Source organism: Cervus elaphus, chromosome 23, assembly GCF_910594005.1.
Source record: "Cervus elaphus chromosome 23, mCerEla1.1, whole genome shotgun sequence".
NCBI classification, from domain to species: Eukaryota; Metazoa; Chordata; class Mammalia; order Artiodactyla; family Cervidae; genus Cervus; species Cervus elaphus.
This window is the reverse complement of record NC_057837.1, coordinates 58,289,003-58,306,661: the sequence shown is the minus strand read 5'-3', so window position 1 is coordinate 58,306,661 and position 17,659 is coordinate 58,289,003. Positions and strand designations below refer to the sequence as shown.

At 48.9% G+C, this 17,659-nt stretch overlaps 1 protein-coding gene across 1 annotated transcript in view; it reads right to left on the bottom strand.

Moving 5' to 3' along the window:
* Positions 1 to 17,099, bottom strand: part of CTCFL (CCCTC-binding factor like) — a 36,955-nt gene extending 19,856 nt beyond the window's left edge. Inside the window, exons 1-5 of the mRNA XM_043884188.1 lie at positions 17,067 to 17,099; positions 3,705 to 4,053; positions 3,483 to 3,608; positions 2,308 to 2,533; positions 252 to 422 (exon numbers count right to left, since the gene is read on the bottom strand). Of these exons, the coding sequence (XP_043740123.1) occupies positions 252 to 422; positions 2,308 to 2,533; positions 3,483 to 3,608; positions 3,705 to 4,040 (859 nt within the window). The 5' untranslated portion in view covers positions 4,041 to 4,053; positions 17,067 to 17,099. The remainder of the gene's footprint in view (positions 1 to 251; positions 423 to 2,307; positions 2,534 to 3,482; positions 3,609 to 3,704; positions 4,054 to 17,066) is intronic.
* Between the last annotated feature and the right edge of the window lie 560 nt (positions 17,100 to 17,659).

Below are 17,659 nucleotides of genomic sequence, written 5' to 3'. Positions count from 1 at the left end.
ATTATAATGTATAAATGATACTCAGTCTCAAAATGCTTTAAAAATTCAGAAGAGGCTCTTTAAACCAAATGCTCCAGAGAGATATGAGAAAAATTTTTGGACCATCCAAAGTTTTTAACCAAAGTGGAAGAAAAAAAGACAAAACTAAAGTCTAAAAAAAGACACCATTTTAATATAGAAACTGGTGGATTTGCCTTCTTACACAAGCCTCAACGCATCCTGCAAGGGAAAGGCCCCCCTCAGCTGTTTACCTGTATGGGTATTGACATGGTTCCGAAGGAGGGTAACTGTACGGAAAGCTTTCAGACAAAGGTGACACACGTGGGGCTTTTCAGTGCTGTGAATTTTCACATGACGATTGAAATTCGAAATTCTAGAAGAGGTGAACTTGCACAAGTTGCAATGGAAGGTTTGTTTTACTTCTGCAGGAGGGAGAGACGACATTTATGTGCTTGTAAACATTTTTCTTTAGGTGTTCAAATTCCATTTAAATACATGAAAGTAACTTGGTACATCCTTTTTTTTTCAACCTAACGTGGTGACCCAACAAGACACTCCATGCAAATGGTAACCAAAAGAATAGTATAGCTGGGTGGCTATACTAATAGATGAAATAGACTCTGACAAAAACTGTTACCAGAGACAGGTAAGAACTTAATGTAGGGCTTCCCGGAAGCAGGAAAGAATTCACCTGCCAATGTAGGAGACATGGGGCTCGATCCTTGATCCAGGGAAGATCCCACCTGCTGCAGAGCAACTAAGCCCATGTGCCACAACTACTAAAGCCCGAATGCCCTAGATCCTGTGCTCCACAACAAAAGAAGCCACTGCAATGAGATGCCTGCGCATCGAAACTAGAGAGTAGTCCCAGCTCTGCTGCAACTAGAGAAAAGCCCTTGCAGCCAAAAATAAATAAGTAAGCATTTTTTAAAAAGAACATAATGTAACAGTAAAAGAGTCAAATCATCCTGAAGATATAACAATTATAAACACACATGCACCTAATAATAAGTCCCCCAAATACTTGAAGCTAAAACTGAAAGAATTGAAGGTAGGAAGAGAGCCTTCAATAGCAGTTGGAGACTTCAACAACCCACTTTCAACCATGAAGAGCACACCTAGACAAAATATCATCAAGGAAACAGAAGACTCAACATAAACCTATTTGACAGAATAGACTTCTATGAACACTCCACTCAACAAGAGCAAAATATACATTCTTCACAGGTGTATATGGAACCTTCTCCAGTAAAGACAATAGGGTAAACCAGAAAACAAGTGTCAATTAATTTTAAAAGAAAGAAATAATCTGCCCTTTGACCATCACAGACTGAAGTCAGAAATCAATAAAAGAAAGAAATTTGGAAAATTCACAAATATATAGAAGTTAAACAATACACTCCTAAAGGACCAATGGGTCAAAGAAGAAATTGCAAAATACTTTGAGATGATGCTAACCACAAGTAAGAAGGGACAGTGGTGGCAGTGTGGTTTTCTAAACTGAATCACTTTTTAGCCCTGACCAACTGTTGCTAGAAGGAGGAAATAGCCAAGGGTGGCCAGATACAGCTTTTTATAAAAGAGCTTAAAGTTGAAATTTCAAGGGTGAAATCTCTTGATTTAGATAAAAGAGAAACTAAACTTTTTAAAAACCTGAACAAATAATTTTTGAGGGTCAGGTTTATCTTCTTTTCTAGCCTCACCTAAACATCCCCTCCCCTTAGAAGATGATATCTTGGCTGTCTTCTGGGCATCACTCTGTCCATCTGTCAGATGGACACTTGCTTTGGTCTCCATCAGACCTCTCAACCCCCAGGGCTGCAAACTAGGGAGCAGATGGGGCCCAAACTTCTATCTGTTGCTGTTGTTTAGTCACTAAGTCGTTTCCGACTCTTTGCAACCCCATGGACTGTACCTGCCAGGCTCCTATGTTCAGGGGATTTCCCAGGCAAGAATACTGGAGTGGGTTGCTGTTTCCTCCTCCAGGGCATCTTCCCAACCCAGGGCTCAAACTCAAGTCTCCTGCACTAGCAGGTAGATTCTTTACCACTGAGCCACCTTGGAAATCCAAACTTCTATTTAAGTGCACCTAAGTAGAAGGGAGTCTCTGTACTATGCTTTTAAAACATTTGGTCACAAAACCCAAAACTCTTTTGCTTTTGATTCACAATACAGAGTTCAAAATTTCCTGCCATTCTGAAGACGACTAAAGCAACCACTACAAACTCAAATTGCCATCTCCCCCACTAAAGAGAATCAGTTGCCCTGTTGTTTGCAGAGCTTCTTGCACCAAATGAACTGGCCTACCCTTTGCCTTTTTTTGATTTTTCGTAGTGCTGGGTTTTTCAAGGTGTGCTTGATCCAGTTCAGGTTTCTCTTTTTGTTCTTCCATATTTAAGTTTGAAAATGTCAGAACGATTTCATCTCTTCCTTCATCTCCTGGCCTTGCTTCCACAAGAAAAAAATGCTCTTCTGTATTTTCACTGAATCCACCTTCAGCGAGCAGCTGTTCCTCTTCCTGACCTTTCTGGAACTAATGCAGAAAAACAAGTATTCAAACAAGTACAATACTGTTAATTACAGCCTGGTTTAACTCTTTGCCTTGATGAAACCATAAAATCCAAAGAGGAAAACACAAAAAAGTACAGAAAATTGTCCATTGCAACCAAAATGCTTAAACTGTAATTATTAAGCATCAAGGGTTTGAATGGAACATTAACACAGTTTAAAAACTCAACGGATCTTATCATATTCTTAAACTCTAAAAAAACTGCACAAGTTCCTCCATGATTTTTCTGGAACATATTTTTATTGTGTTTGATTTTATCTTTTTTTTAAGTTTTTTTTTTTTTGATGTGGACCATTTTTTAAGTCTTTATTAAATTTGTTAACATATTGCTTCTGTTTTATGTTTTGGTTTCTTGGCCATAAGGCATATGGGATCTTAGTTTACAGGGATCAAACCTGCACCCCCTGCACTGAAATGAGAAGTCTTAACCACTGACCACCTGAGAAGTCCCTGTGTTCAAAATACAAAATTTAAACTGCTTGTCCATATGTAACAGTGCACAAGTTAGTCACTCAGTCATTTCTGATTCTGCGACTCCATGGACTATAGCCCGCCAGGCTCCTCTGTCCATGGGATTCTTCAGGCAAGAGTACAGGAATGGGTGAAAGTGAAGTGAAGTTGCTCAGTCATGTCCGACTCTTTGCGACCCCATGAACTATAGCCCACCAGGCTCCTCAGTCCTTGAAATTTTCCAGTCAAGAGTACTGGAGTGGGTTGCCATTTCCTTCTCCAGGGGATCTTCCCAACCCAGGAATTGAACCTGGGTCTCCCGCACTGCAGGCAGATGCTTTACCGTCTAAGCCACCAGGGATGGGTAGCCATGCCTTTCTGAGGGATCTTCCCAACCCAGGGAAGGAGAACTCTAAAAAATAGTTTTCTGGCTCCCCCTTCCTTTTCTTAAAACCAGGTGTACCTTTATGGATCCAGTGCTTTCTTCCAGGCTCATTGCAGACTTATAGTCTTCACCGGCCCCGGTCACATTCTCCTCCAGAAGCTGAAACTGCATCACCTCCATCTCCTGCAGCGAGTATACCTCCTCCTGGACATTGAGGACACACTGGTGCAGGCTCTGCTGGGCCACCTCCCCGAACCACACCAGCGACTGCACCCCACTATCAGCCTGGTGCACCATCACCTGCATCTCGTCCTCCTGCTGGGGATCCAGCCAGCTGAGGTCCTGCAGTTCAGCCTCTTCCGAGGGGAAATGCACGGTCTGCAGGGTCAGGATGTGCTTCTCGCTCTCCTCCGGGGCAGTCAGCACCAGCTCTGGCACCTCCTCCAGGATCGTGGTCTGGAGGGGCCCCGGAACACTCTCCACCTCCAAACCCGCAGAGTCAGGCTGTTCCTTTACTCGGCACACCCCGTCATTTTCCTCTTCCTCCTCCTCCTCCAGGGCCCTGTCTGGTATCAACTCTGGTTCTTTGATTTGGGTGAACTGCTCAGGGGGGACAGAGAGCTCAGCCCCTGCCATTATGACTCCGCCTCTGTCAGAGAAAGAAGCAAGCCTGTCTGGGTGGAAACAGTGGGGGGTCCAGCCTTGCAGGCTTTGGTGCTGATCAAGGCCCCATAAGGTTCCAGCCCCCAAAGACTTGGGGGCTCACATGAGTCAGGACTAAGTTAACTCAGCCTAGGCTGAGAAGGGGCTGAAGCTAAGCAGGATTTAGGCTAAGGTAGGTGTTTGTCTAGAAGATTCTAGAACCAAAAGATTTGAGCCTGGGCAAGCTTTCAGCAAATGCATATTCCAGGCCTGGAAGGCTTGAGACTGGCCAGGCTTTCAGCAAACGCACATTCCAGGTACAGAAGGGTGGCGTGAACCAGCTTCCTACCAGGGCACAATCACAGACTGAGCACCCTTTGAGCCATGGAGGCTTCAGGCCTAGGGCCTCTACCCGCGCAGCCTTGGCCTTCAGGCCTCAGGCTCACCACATGCCCCCTCCAGGCCTGGGGCATCTTTCCCTTCCTGGACCACCTCTCCCAGCTTGGCCCCTCCATGGCTGGGCCCCGGCCCCACCTCTCTGGTGCAGCTCCCCGGAACCTTTCCCGCCATCCTCCCCACTCCCACTCCCGCGCCCACGCGGAGCAGCTCCTCCTCCAGAGGAGGCTGGAGTCTGGCCCCCGCGGCGAGGATCCTCACCCAAGAAACGTGGTCTGGAGGTGCAGCCCACCAAGCCCACTGGAATTCGCCTCGTGCCGCATGCTTGCAGGCCACTGCCTGCTGCTGCCTGCCGACTGGGTGCGAGGGTCAAAGACGGCAGTGCGCAGGCGCAGAGTGGGGAGGGGAGGGGGGCAGCATGCAAGGGGCGTGGCCTGGGGGGAGGATGATGGAGGAGGCAGAAAGTGAGGCAGAGGAGGTGAGAGCTGCCGGGTTGGGGGGGCTTCAGGTAGTGCAGAGACAATGGCCAGTGGGGATGGATGAAGAGAGTGGAGGGAGCCCTACAAAGGGCACTGAGACTAGGGGGGAGCTGAGGGGGCGGTGTGGAGGAGGACCTGCAGGGGGCGCTGAGACCACGTTGGGGGATGGAGGGGGGGAGTGGAGGGCGACCTGCAGGGGGCGCTGAGAGACCACGTGGGGGGATGGAAGGGGGAGTGGAGGGCGACCTGCAGGGGGCGCTGAGAGACCACGTGGGGAGATGGATGGGGGAGTGGAGGGTGACTTGCAGGGGGCACTGAGACCACGTGAGGGGATGGATGAGGGAGTGGGGGGGGACCTACAGGGGGCCCTGAGACCACCAGGGGGGATGGATGGGGGTTGGGGGGCACCTGCAGGGAGCACCGAGAGTCCACGAGGGGAGATGGATGGGAGTGGAGAGGGACCTGCAGGGGGCGCTGAGAGTCCACCAGGGGAGATGGATGGGGGAGTGAGGGGATCTGCAGGGGACGCTGAGAGACCACGTTGGGGGATGGATGGGGAATGGAGGAGGACCTGCAGGGGGCGCTGAGAGACCATGTGGGGAGATGGATGGAGGGGTGAAGGGGGACCTGCAGGGGGCACTGAGACCACCTGGGGGGATGGAGTGGGGCGTAGAGGGCGACCTGAAGGGGGAGCTGAGACCACGTGGAAGGATGGATGGGGGAGTTGGGGGGGATTTGCAGGGGATACTGACAGACCAGAGGGAAGATTGATGTGGGAGTGGGGAGGATCTGCAGGGGGCGCTGAGAGACCACCAGGGGAGATGGATGGGGGAGTGGGGGGGACCTTCAGGGGGCGCTGAGACCGTGTGGGGGGGATGGATGGGGGAGTGGGGGGGGGACCTACAGGGGGCACTGAGACCGTGTGGGGGGGATGGATGGGGGAGTGGGGGGGGACCTACAGGGGGTGCTGAGACCGTGTTGGGGGGATGGACGGGGGAGTGGGGGGGGGACCTACAGGGGGCGCTGAGACCACATGGGGGGATGGATGGGGGAGTGGGGGGATCTGCAGGGGGCGCTGAGAGACCACATGGGGAGATGGATGGGGGAATGGGGGATGACCTGCAGGGGGCGCTGAGACCACGTGGGGGGATGGATGGGGGAGTGGGGGGTAGGACCTGCAGTGGGTGCTGACAGACCAGAGGGGAGATGGATGTGGGAGTGGGGGGATCTGCAGGGGGCGCTGAGAGACCACCAGGGGAGATGGACGGGGGAGTGGGGGGTGACCTGCAGTGGGTGCTGAGACCAGTGGGGAGATGGATGGGGGAGTGGGGGGGACCTGCAGGGGGTGCTGAGAGACCATGTAGGGGGATAGATGGGGAATGGAGGAGGACCTGCAGGGGGCGCTGAGAGACCACGTGGGGGGATGAATGGGGAATGGAGGAGGACCTGCAGGGGGAGCTGAGACCTCGTGAGGAGATGGATGGGGGAGTAGGGGGGATCTGCAGGGGGCGCTGAGAGACCATGTAGGGGGATAGATGGGGAATGGAGGAGGACCTGCAGGGGGCGCTGAGAGACCACGTGGGGGGATGAATGGGGAATGGAGGAGGACCTGCAGGGGGAGCTGAGACCTCGTGAGGAGATGGATGGGGGAGTAGGGGGGATCTGCAGGGGGCGCTGAGAGACCATGTAGGGGGATAGATGGGGAATGGAGGAGGACCTGCAGGGGGCGCTGAGAGACCACGTGGGGGGATGAATGGGGAATGGAGGAGAACCTGCAGGGGGAGCTGAGACCTCGTGAGGAGATGGATGGGGAGTAGGGGGGATCTGCAGGAGGCGCTGAGAGACCACGTGGGGAGATGGATGGGGAATGGAGGAGGACCTGCAGGGGGCGCTGAGAGACCACGTGGGGAGATGGATGGGGGAGTAGGGGGGATCTGCAGGGGATGCTGAGAGACCATGTCGGGGGATGAATGGAGAATGGAGGAGGACCTGCAGGGGGAGCTGAGACCTTGTGAGGAGATGGATGGGGGAGTAGGGGGGACCTGCAGGGGGCGCTGAGACCACCTCGGGGGATGGAGTGGGGCATAGAGGGCGACCTGAAGGGGACGCTGAGAGATCACATTGGGGGATGAATGGGGGAGTGGGGGAGGGGGGTACCTGCAGGGGGTACTGACAGACCAGAGGGAAGATGGATGTGGGAGTGGGGGGGATCTGCAGGGGGCGCTGAGAGACCACCAGGGGAGATGGACGGGGGAGTGGGGGGTGACCTGCAGGGGGCGCTGAGACCAGTGAGGGTATGGATGGGGGAGTGGGGGGGACCTGCAGGGGGCGCTGAGACCACGTGGGGGGATGGACGGGGGAGTGGGGGGACCTTCAAGGGGCGCTGAGACCGTGTGGGGGAATGGATGGGGGAGTGGGGGGGGGACCTGCAGGGGGCGCTGAGACCTCGTGGGGGGATGGATGGGGGAGTGTGGGGGGGACCTGAAGAGGGTGCTGACAGACCAGAGGGAAGATGGATGTGGGAGTGGGGGGATCTGCAGGGGGCGCTGAGAGACCACCAGGGGAGATGGACGGGGGAGTGGGGGGTGACCTGCAGGGGGCGCTGAGACCACATGGGGGAATGGATGGGGGAGTAGAGGAGGGCTGGGACCTGGGGGACGATAGATGAATGGGGCAGTGGGAGAAAGTAAAAAATGAACTGAAGGGAGTTTTGACAGATGGAGTGGGTTGAAGAAAGAGGAGGGAACTCTTAGGAGGATCTTGAGGCCTGGGCTGGGTTCGGTGGTGGATGGTGGAGGAGAGCAAGGGCGGGAGCAGAGTGGGGAAATACGGTGGGTGTGATGGAGAACGGGAGGGAGCTCAGGACAGGATGGTGGGGAAGTGAGAAATGGAAGTCAATGGAGTAGAATACTGAGGAGGAGGGGCAGAAAGGGTGCGCTGTGGGGGAGTTGGGAGGAGGAGAGTTTAAACTCAGAAGGAGCCATGGTGCACCAGCTATGTGTCCCTGAATTGTTCGCTTTAAAGGGGTTACTTTCTGTTGGAATTTCACCTCAGGAAGTTTTTTTTAATGGAGATGACTGATTTTTTATTTCTCCAGAAGGAATTCGGTCTCCACTAGATACAAATAAATACAAGTTTGGAGCCAATGGATGATTAAAATCATTTTTAGTTCACTCATTCTTTTTTTTTTTTTTTTTTTTTTAAGGTATGGTTTATACTGTTCCAGGAAAATTTCGTGTTGTTTTTACTTTACAAAATCTTAAAATTTAGTGGAATTGTCTTAGTTTCTGATTGTGAATAAATGTATGTGGACTGGGCTTCCCAGGTGGCTCTAGTGGCAAAGAACTTGCCTGCCAGTGTAGAAGAGATAAGAAACGTGGGTTGGATCCCTGAGTCCCGAGGAGGGCCTGGCAACCCACTCCAGTATTCTTGCCTGGAAAATTCCATGAACAGAGGGGCCTAGTGGGCTACAGTCCATGGGATCACAAAAGAGTCAGACATGACCGAGTGACTTAGCACACTCCCACACTAGAAAACAAACAAAATGCGCACTGGAAAACAAAAACTAAAGAAAGAAGACAGCAGTCTTGAGGATGGGGTTTTGGGGGGGCTTCCCCTCCTTCAGGGGAGCAATGGCTTTTGAGCACATCTTCCAACAAACCGGTGATGGGTTTTCCTCCCGCCCACAGCCAGAGAACTATGTCCATCAACATGCCTTTTATGTGTCTGCCCATTCATTCTCCAAGCCTCTTCTCATTTTATTTCACATTATTGTGTATAGTGCATACTCATTTTGGGGGGTTGTTTTTTGATAGTACAAAGGATAAAACTAAATTTGTTTTTGAAAGAAACTCATTTGAAACTAACACAACATTGTAAATCAACTATACTCCAATAAAATAAAATAAAAAAAACCCTCATATAGCAGCTGTAATAGGTTTGTTGGTTAAAACCTTGGATGGCTAGTTTTAACACTGTGTCTGGCTTTCTATGACAATTTATATGCTTTATGAGGAGAAGATAAATATTTGAAGGTTACTGGGAAAAGAGTGTGTTTCAATAACTTCTTTTAAATCATTGAAATGAGTTTTTCTGCTTGAACAATCACGACCTCTTTAGTGCCTTCTCGGATAATTTTGTGTTATTGCTCTAATGCTCATCCAGCTACAATGTTTTGCCAGTATTTATATCACAAATTTGTGTTTAGAAATTTCAACTACTGATTAAAAGCACATTTTTTAAAGGAAAGGGGAGATGTAGAAAGGGGAAACAGAAATAGACTTGGAGGGAAAAGTAGGGGCTTTTAAGGGATGGAGGGCAAGCAGGGGAGAGCCTCCTTGAAGAGGAGAGAAGGGTGACGTGGATGAAATATTCGAAGGGGATAAAGCAAAGGAGAGAGGCCTGTGGTTTTCCAAACTGGTTCTCATGTAGGAAGTTTCAGCAAAGATTGTAAAGCGTTTCCTTTACTCTTTTCAGACATCTCTGGGATTCACTGGAAGACCTCCTGCTGAAGGACATGTCCCTTTGGAGCCTTCGAGTGGCCTTCATTCAGAAGGTGGAGGTAGGAGGGACACCCCAGAAGGTTGTCTTCCTTCCAGGATGTCCAGGCAGCCCCACTGACCAGGGCACGGGGAGGAGTTCTCACGTGTGGATCACGATGAAGTGAACCTGTCCCTCACTATGCGGGGCTGGTGAGGCAGCACCCCAGGCAGTGCCGGGGCTGGGTTCCAAAGGTGGGCAGTATTTGGAGCCTACCCGCCTCAACCCTAAGGCAGTGGGCATGGCTGGCAGCCTCTGGAAGGATCCAGAATGTGGAAGCTTGATTTTGGCAGGGCTTGCTTCTTCAAGGAGGCGGGCGACTGTCATGTCCATTCCAGGTTCTCTGTGGAATCTGAACTGACCCTTCTCTTCCTGCTTCCTGAGCCTCCCTGCCATCTTGGATGATATAATATGAGGGGAGGCGGGATGTGTGTTGAGGGTGGACATCTCCAGAAGGAGATACTGGACTTCTGCTAATAGGCTCTTGGAGCACAGAAGTCTTACAAAATGAGATGTGACCCTGTTTCACCCAGAATGTGAGGGGCAGTTTCCACCAGTTAAACTCTTGATCCTTGTTTATCAGGGGTTAGAAATAGAAAAGGAGGCAGGCCATTTGCATTCAGCTGAGAATGAAAAGAGCAATTAACTCCTGGGCCCACAACTGTCAAGTCTAAACGTCTCAGATTCGCTTTGGTGCCTCCTTGGTGGGCTTCCCAGTAGCTCAGATGGTAAAGAATCTGTCTGCAATGCAGGAGACCCAGGTTTGATCCCTGGGTCAGGAAGATTCCCTGGGTCAAGAAGATTCCCTGGAGAAGGGAATGACTACTCCCTCCAATAATCTTGCCTGGAGAATTCCATGGATGGAGGAGCCTGATGGGCTACAATTCATGGGGTCACAAAGAGTCGGACATGACTGAGTGACTAATACTTCCACTTAACCTCTTACCCCTTCCCAGATGTTTTCTTCTGCAGTTCCTTATGCCTGCTCCATCCAGACCCATCTTCTAATTATCGCAAGTGGCCACACAGGGTGTAAGCTGAGTTGTGTGTCTGTTCTAACTCCAGAGCTTTGCATCTGGCTCAGCTTTGCCATCGTTGGTGTTCTCGATGGCACCGATGTAGCCCTGCCGAGACCCGGGAGGTCCTGCCTGCTCTTCCTAAGGCAAGTGCTGTTTCATATTCTAAACATGACTGGGATTGGGACGAACTAGACTCCGGTCCTTCCAGTGCCCACATATAGTTGTCGGTCATTTGCCTCCTTCAGAAGAAAAAGATGCTCACCATGCCTCTTGCGCAGGATGTCAGGGGACTTCTGTGTGGTTGATAGCTGCTTGCTGGATGGGTTCCTGGGAGACACTCAGGGGCCTGTAGCCTCTGGCCTTTTAGCATTGAGGGCAGTATTGTTCCTCAGCCCGCCCATATTATCAGCTCTTGATCAGCCAGTGTGGCTCAGAGTAAAAAAGGGTCCTGCCAAGTGTATGGTGCTTATATAGAACAAGGGCAGGAGGCTACGTTGATGCTTGGTGCAAGTGTCCGAGCACCTTCTACTTAGCTCTCTTGGCCACAGGCCAAGTGTCTCCAGAGTCTGTTTTTGATTCAGGAGGCATGGATGCGTGGGATAGACACGATATATATTATTAATACTATTCGGAAATGTAATAGATTTACACAGAGATATATGTGGTCAATGTAACAATATTTTTAAACAGCAAAAAATACTAAATGAATATCTTGCAGGACAGCATTAAAGAGGCAGGCCAGCAAGTGCTGTCATTGTCTTTTGAAATTATTCTCAGTCTGCTCACTGCTTCCAACGTGATGTCATGAGCCTTACTTCATAATGAGTCCCTGCTCCCCCTAACTTGAGTGCAAAATCTTTATAAGCCATGTGGTAAACATTGAAGTATTTGAGCTTCCCAAGGGAAAAAGGAGTTTGATGATGCAATGCTGCCTAAAGGTTGGAACTGCCAGAAAATCTGCGACAAGGGGTCTTTGTCAGTAGTTGTGTATCCAGTGTACCTGGGACAGAGAGAACCCTCCACAGCTCTTTGTAGAATCACTGGATGTTGGCGCCTGTAATGCTTCACCATTCACTTTTCTGGCTTCTCTAACATTCATGAAGGGTGAGTGTGATTTTTATACCCTGAGTCTCACATAAATAAATGTCAGGGTAGTTTTCTACTATTGCCCTGCAGGGATAATCACCTGAACAATGAAAAGACATCTCTGAAACCCTTCATTTTAAGAAGGCTTCCTAAAACTTTTTACTGTTTTCAACAATTGTTCACTCATGCAGTAGGTGTTGATAATGAACTCAGATAGCTCCATCTTTCAAAAGCAGATCTGATCCTAGAATTTCCAGACTTAACATCAATGGGCCATTTGCCCGAATGGATGGTGGGCCTGCTTTAAGGTAAAGAGAATTTCACACATAATAGGTTAGGAGGTAGCCCCGGTGCTAAGATCCTCAACTGCAGGTGTTACCATAATCAACTCAATTCTAAGGAAAAGGAGAGTGAAAGTTAACTTTTACTTTGTTAAATATTAGAATTGGAGATCAGATACCAAGGTTTTCCTCTGCAAGGTTGGTTGTTTCTGTGTTTATTTACTTCTGTTGCACCAAAGCCTGACTAGCAACTGGTAGTAAATTATTTTTTAATCCACTTTTACAAGGACTAGATTGGCTCCTCTGCATGTCATAAAGATAATTCGTCCCCAAAGAGTACCTAAACAGCCTTGCTGTTTTGCCTGAGATGTGATTGCTGTCATTCTGGATTCAACCAATGGGTTGCCAAGGAGTGTCCGTTTTCGAACATGCCAGTTAACCTGTTTGGCAAACATTGTTGTTGTTATACGGGTCTTTATACTTTGACCTTTGGTATGAACGCAAAGCAAATGTACTTTTATATAATGAGCCATTCAGCATTGCTGGTGGACTTGGCCTCGGGGGAAGAGTTTGGGGACAGAGAAGGTGCGAGAGAGAATTCTTAAAATTGTGTGAGAGGCAGGGTCCAAGTGTGGGAGTGAAGTGAAAGTCATTCAGTTGTATTCAACTCTTTGCGATCCCATGGACTGTACAGTCCATGGAATTCTCCAGGCCAGAATACTGGAGTGGGTAGCCATTCCATTCTCCAGGGGATCTTCCCAACCCAGGGATCGAACCCAGGTCTCCCCCGTTGCAGGTGGATTCTTCACCATCTGAGCCACCAGGGAAGCCCAATTTGACTGTTAAGCAAAAGTGCAGGAGGTGTTCTGGAATTGCCCAGAACTTTATCATTATGACCTCTCCTTTGTCCTGCTTCTACATGAAGAAACACTGGGGAAATAAGTAGATAAATACATAATTAATGCTTGATTACATTGTCTGGTTAAATGGAGTCTGATAACAAGCATATTTTGGAGTAAAAATCTGGAAACTGCAGCCCATGATTGGTAGTTAGCTTGCAGGCTGGTCTGCTGAAGAGGCCAATGAGAAGGATTCTATTTCTCTGTACATAATTTTTAAAAATAGTACAGAAAACTAATGCAAAAGAAAAGGTGGTTTACTTTTTTGTTGTTGGAAAAAAATTCTAGAGGATCAAAAGTGTGAAATAAATGCTGAGGGTTCATGGACTGTTCCGTTTGTCTCTACATCCCAAGCAAGTGTCTCACTGCTATTCAACATCCAGAGGAAGCAGAAAGTAGCAGTAAAAATGGTACCCTGCTTCCCGGCTGTGTGGCCTTCAACTGTTTACTCACCTTCTCTGAGCTTCTATTTTTTCATCTCTAACTTGAGCCTAAAAATAGTGCCTTCTTAGTTGTATTATTATGGGGAATAAATGAAATAATCCATGTCAAGTGCTGAAAAATAACACAGTGCTGGGGATATAGTAAATACAAAATAAATGTCAGATATTAATATTTTTCACTGATTTGTGCAAAGATTATTATTTATAATAAAATGAGTTGATGTTGTTGGAATTCTGCAAGTCTTTTAAGCTTCAGTTTTTAGATTTCTTTTGCTAGTTCTAAAATTAAATCTGCCTTAAAAACAAAATGACATCCTTAAATCTTTTGGCACAGAACACATAAAGAGGTATTATTTTACATTTTTATATTTCTCCAGTAGGTTCAGCATTAAAGCAAGGTCTAAATTCAGCAACATGGTTGTTGTTGTTCAGTTGCTAAGTTGTGTCTGACTCTTTGTGACCCCATGAAGTGCAGAACACTAGACTTGCCTGTCCTTCACTGTCTCGCTGATATTCTCCCTGGTATTCCTACTCTACAACCTAAGATGAGTGAGGTCCAGCATTGCCCGGTCCTGAGGAGAGCTTGGGATGTCCCGGTTTTTGCAGGAGCTACTCCATTCTTGCTCTTGTCAAGGTCAATGGTAACCACACCGATGGGTCTCTGCTCAGTTCCCAGTGCTCTGACCACCCCTCCAACCCTCCCCTGCTCCTACCCAGCCCAGGAGACTAGAATCTCACCTCTGCTCAAAACACCACCCTGCCCCACGCAGAGGCTCCCAGACACCATGAGAGTTGGTGTCTCCCATCCACCCCCAGATGTCAAGTGACTACCTCTCTCCCACCTGCTCCTGCCACACAGCCCCTTATTGTCCCTCACACCCTAAGCAGCGTGTCCCTCAGGGACCTTGCACTTTGAAAGATGGCAGAATGTGCCACCCCAAAGACCTTGCTTTGGCATAAGGATTATTTTGAGGTAAAGGAGTTTGGAAAAGATCAGATGCAAGCAGGACCTCCTAACCCCCCTCCCTTTTCTTTCTTCCTGAAAGCAGGAGATGAAACCCCCATATGGATGCTGCTTTCCTGACACTAGGAGGAGAGAAACAGTCTTGTCATAGAGATGGGGCATGGAGGCAGAAAGAAATCTGAACAAGCAGACTTGTTCAAATACTTCCTATCATCCTTTAGTCTCCCCATGTATTATTACTTTTCCATAGTTGCCTGTCTTTGCTCAATTTGGTGGATAAACATCCAGACCTGGTCCCTTCCCTGGGTCTTTGTTCCTTTGGAAGTACCCAAGTCCATGCAACAATCTGCGTTACTCCTGTTAACCTGTCTTGGGTGAGTGCTCAGTTGCTACATCTTGTCTGACTTTTTGCGACCCCGTGGACTGTAGCCTACCAGGATCCTCTATCCACAGGATTCTGTAGGCAAGAGTACTGGAGTGGATTGCCATTTCCTTCTCCAGAGAATCTTCCCAACCCAGGGATTGAATCTACATCTTCTGCATTGGCAGATGGTTTCTTTACCACTGAACCACCTGGGAAGCCCGTTAATCTGTCTTAGATCATTTAATTCTCAGGCGCAGCTGGAGATCCTTTGAGGACAAAGGAAAAGTTTTGCCACCCCTAAAATTTGATCTTGGGTTTTCTGATCCTTCTCTGACTTCCCTGTTTAAAACTGAACCCCCCGTCTGTTGTCAGCTTCATGTTCCCCAGCATTTCAGACTGGCTGGCGTCTCCTCTAAAACCTGAAGGCTCATGGCGTGCTCATAACAAATATCACTAAAATGCATGCTCCCCGAGGGCCAAGGTCCTTCCTGTGTGTGTTTTCTTTTTTTTTTTTTAATCTGCTGTTTGTTTCTTCCCGGTCCTGGGTCAGGCCTGCCACGTGCAAGGCACTCAACAAGTGTCTGCTGAATGAATGGACCTGAATGAATAGTTGTGCAATCATTTTACGCAATAATTTTACCTGGTTTCAAGAGTCAAGTGTTCAAAATAAATGTGTAGTGGGTTCTATTTACCTTTTAAGGTTAGCTGTCTATAACCTGTAACATAACACGTGTCTACTACTTCTTTAACTTCTCAATCTGAAGGGTTTAGAAAGGCTACCTGCTATAAAACAGCAACAGGAAAACAGAATCCCCAGATGGACGCTGAGAGTCTTTTCATGGTTTATGTCTTCTCCCCAAAGTCCTTCCGGGTTTTCATCAAGATGTGTTGCAAAATATATATTCTACAAAATTAAAATTCAGAATCATGACTCTGGAAAGGGGAAGGGATCATTTTCCTTTGGAACAAGGGCTGCCTTGTGGGTGACAGGGACTCGGAGTCTCTGTGTAGGGCTTGTCTCCTGAGATGCAGAGCCAATGGGCTTCTCTTTAGTTTAGGCATCCTCAGGGTTGTACTTCAGCCAAATATTTATGAATGGATAGATGGAAGGAAGGAAGGGAGGAAAGAAGGAAGGAAGGAAGGGGCTTGGAAAGCAAACTAGAAGCCCAGGTGAGCCATTGGGTGGCTGGCAGATCAACCAGGTCTCCCAGAGGCTTCTTGGGGCAGGCCAGGAGCCCCTCCGGCAGCCACCCAAGGGGAGACCCATTGTCTAAAGCAGCTGGACTCTCATATCTCTGGAAAGAAGGACTGTCCTAACGTGTATAATCACCTTGATAAGTTGCCTGAGGGTAGAAGAGGTTCCCAGCCAACACCCTAGGTGAGATAAGGAAACTGCTCACATTAGACTCAGGGAATTCACCTCTATTGCGTTTGCCTTTCCTTCGCTGATGTTGAAGGAGGAGGGCATGCAGGGAAAAGAGTATGGGGAGAGGGACAACCAGACAATACTGTGGACCCTTGAGCAGCATGGGGATTGGGGCACCGACCCTCCACAGAGCCGAAAACCCTCATATAACTTGCAGTTCTCCCCACCCATCCGGGGTCCCCTCCATTCACATCCAGCGATCCAACCACCACAAACCTTGCCATATTTACTACTGAAAACACCCATTGTTAGGGGACCTATCGTGCAGTTCCAGCCAGTGTTGTCCAGGGGGTCACCTGTGCTGTGAAATGTCTGAGGCATTGCCTAGAAGTAAAAGTGTGAGATGCTCAGTTGTGTCTGACTCTTTGTGACCCCATGGACTGTAGCCCACCAGGCTCCTCTCTCCATGGAATTCTCCAGGCAAGAATACTGGGAGTGGGTAGCCAATTCCTCCTCCAGGGGATCTTCCCAAACCAGGGATCGAACCTGGGTCTTCCGCATTACAGGCAGGTTCTCTTCCACCTGAGCCACCAGGGAAGGCTGAAGTTACCGCCTAAGCGGAGATTATTTTATTAAGCTGCAGGTTGTGCATCTCTCCTTTCAGCTGTCAGTGAGCTCCGCTGCACACACAGAGTCCTCAGCTTGAGGGTGATGTGTGTGTATATTTGGGGGGATGTTTGTGTACGTGTAGGAAGGGCTGGCTTCCATGTCTTCCGGTGTGCAGTGCAGGGCGGTGTGGGTTGGGGGAAAGGTTCACACATAAAATTAACCCAGACCTGGGGTTTGGACAGAGGCCACCGTGAGAGTGTTGGTTTTGTTTTTAAACTTTCTGCTTTGAAAATCATTCTAGATTGACAGGTTGGTTGGTTTAGTCACTAAGTCGTGTCCGACTCTTGTGATCGCATGGACTATAGCCTGCCAGTCTCCTCTGTCCATGGGATCCTCCAGGCAAGAATATTGGAGTGGGTTGCCATTTCCTGCTCCAGGGGATCTTCCCAATCCAGGAATCGAACCCAGGTCTCCTGCATTGCAGGCAGATTCTTTACCGACTGAGCTAAGAGGAATTGACAGGAAGTTGACAAAACAGAGTGTACGGCGATGGGGGGAAAGGGAGGGGCACATACCCTTTGCCAAGTCCTCTGTGGTGGTTACATCTTATGTACCTGCAGAGCAATATCAAAAGCAGGAAACAGATGTGGGTACAATCCACAGTTTACCTAAATCCTCGGTTTTACATGCACTCCTCTGTGTGCGTGTGTGTAGTTCTTTCACACATGTAGATTTGTGCAGGCACCACATCTTGGCATCAAGATACCAAGAACCATCACCCCCGGGATCCCTCGAACGACCCCCTCCATGGCCACACCCCCTCCTCTCCCATCCATCCCTGTAACCATAAGGATTTAAGCCCCTTGCAAACTGATAGAAATTTTGGGAAGGATATTGTATTTTTCCATACGACTTGCATGGGGGTGTGTCTGTGTGTGTGCAGCAGACCTCACACACTCCCATGTCATGCCTGTCTTATCTCGACATTGAGGGCCATGTTGGCCTTTGCAACACAGCCCTGGAACTACGCTGATGTGACAGAATGACTCTGACTTCAGTGCAAAATAGCTCACACTCCAAAGTCCTCTCACCCACAAAGTCCACATGTGGACAGCTTCTGGCGAGGGGGTGGGGATAGCGTCTGGGAGCTAAGCCTTGTGAGCTGGGT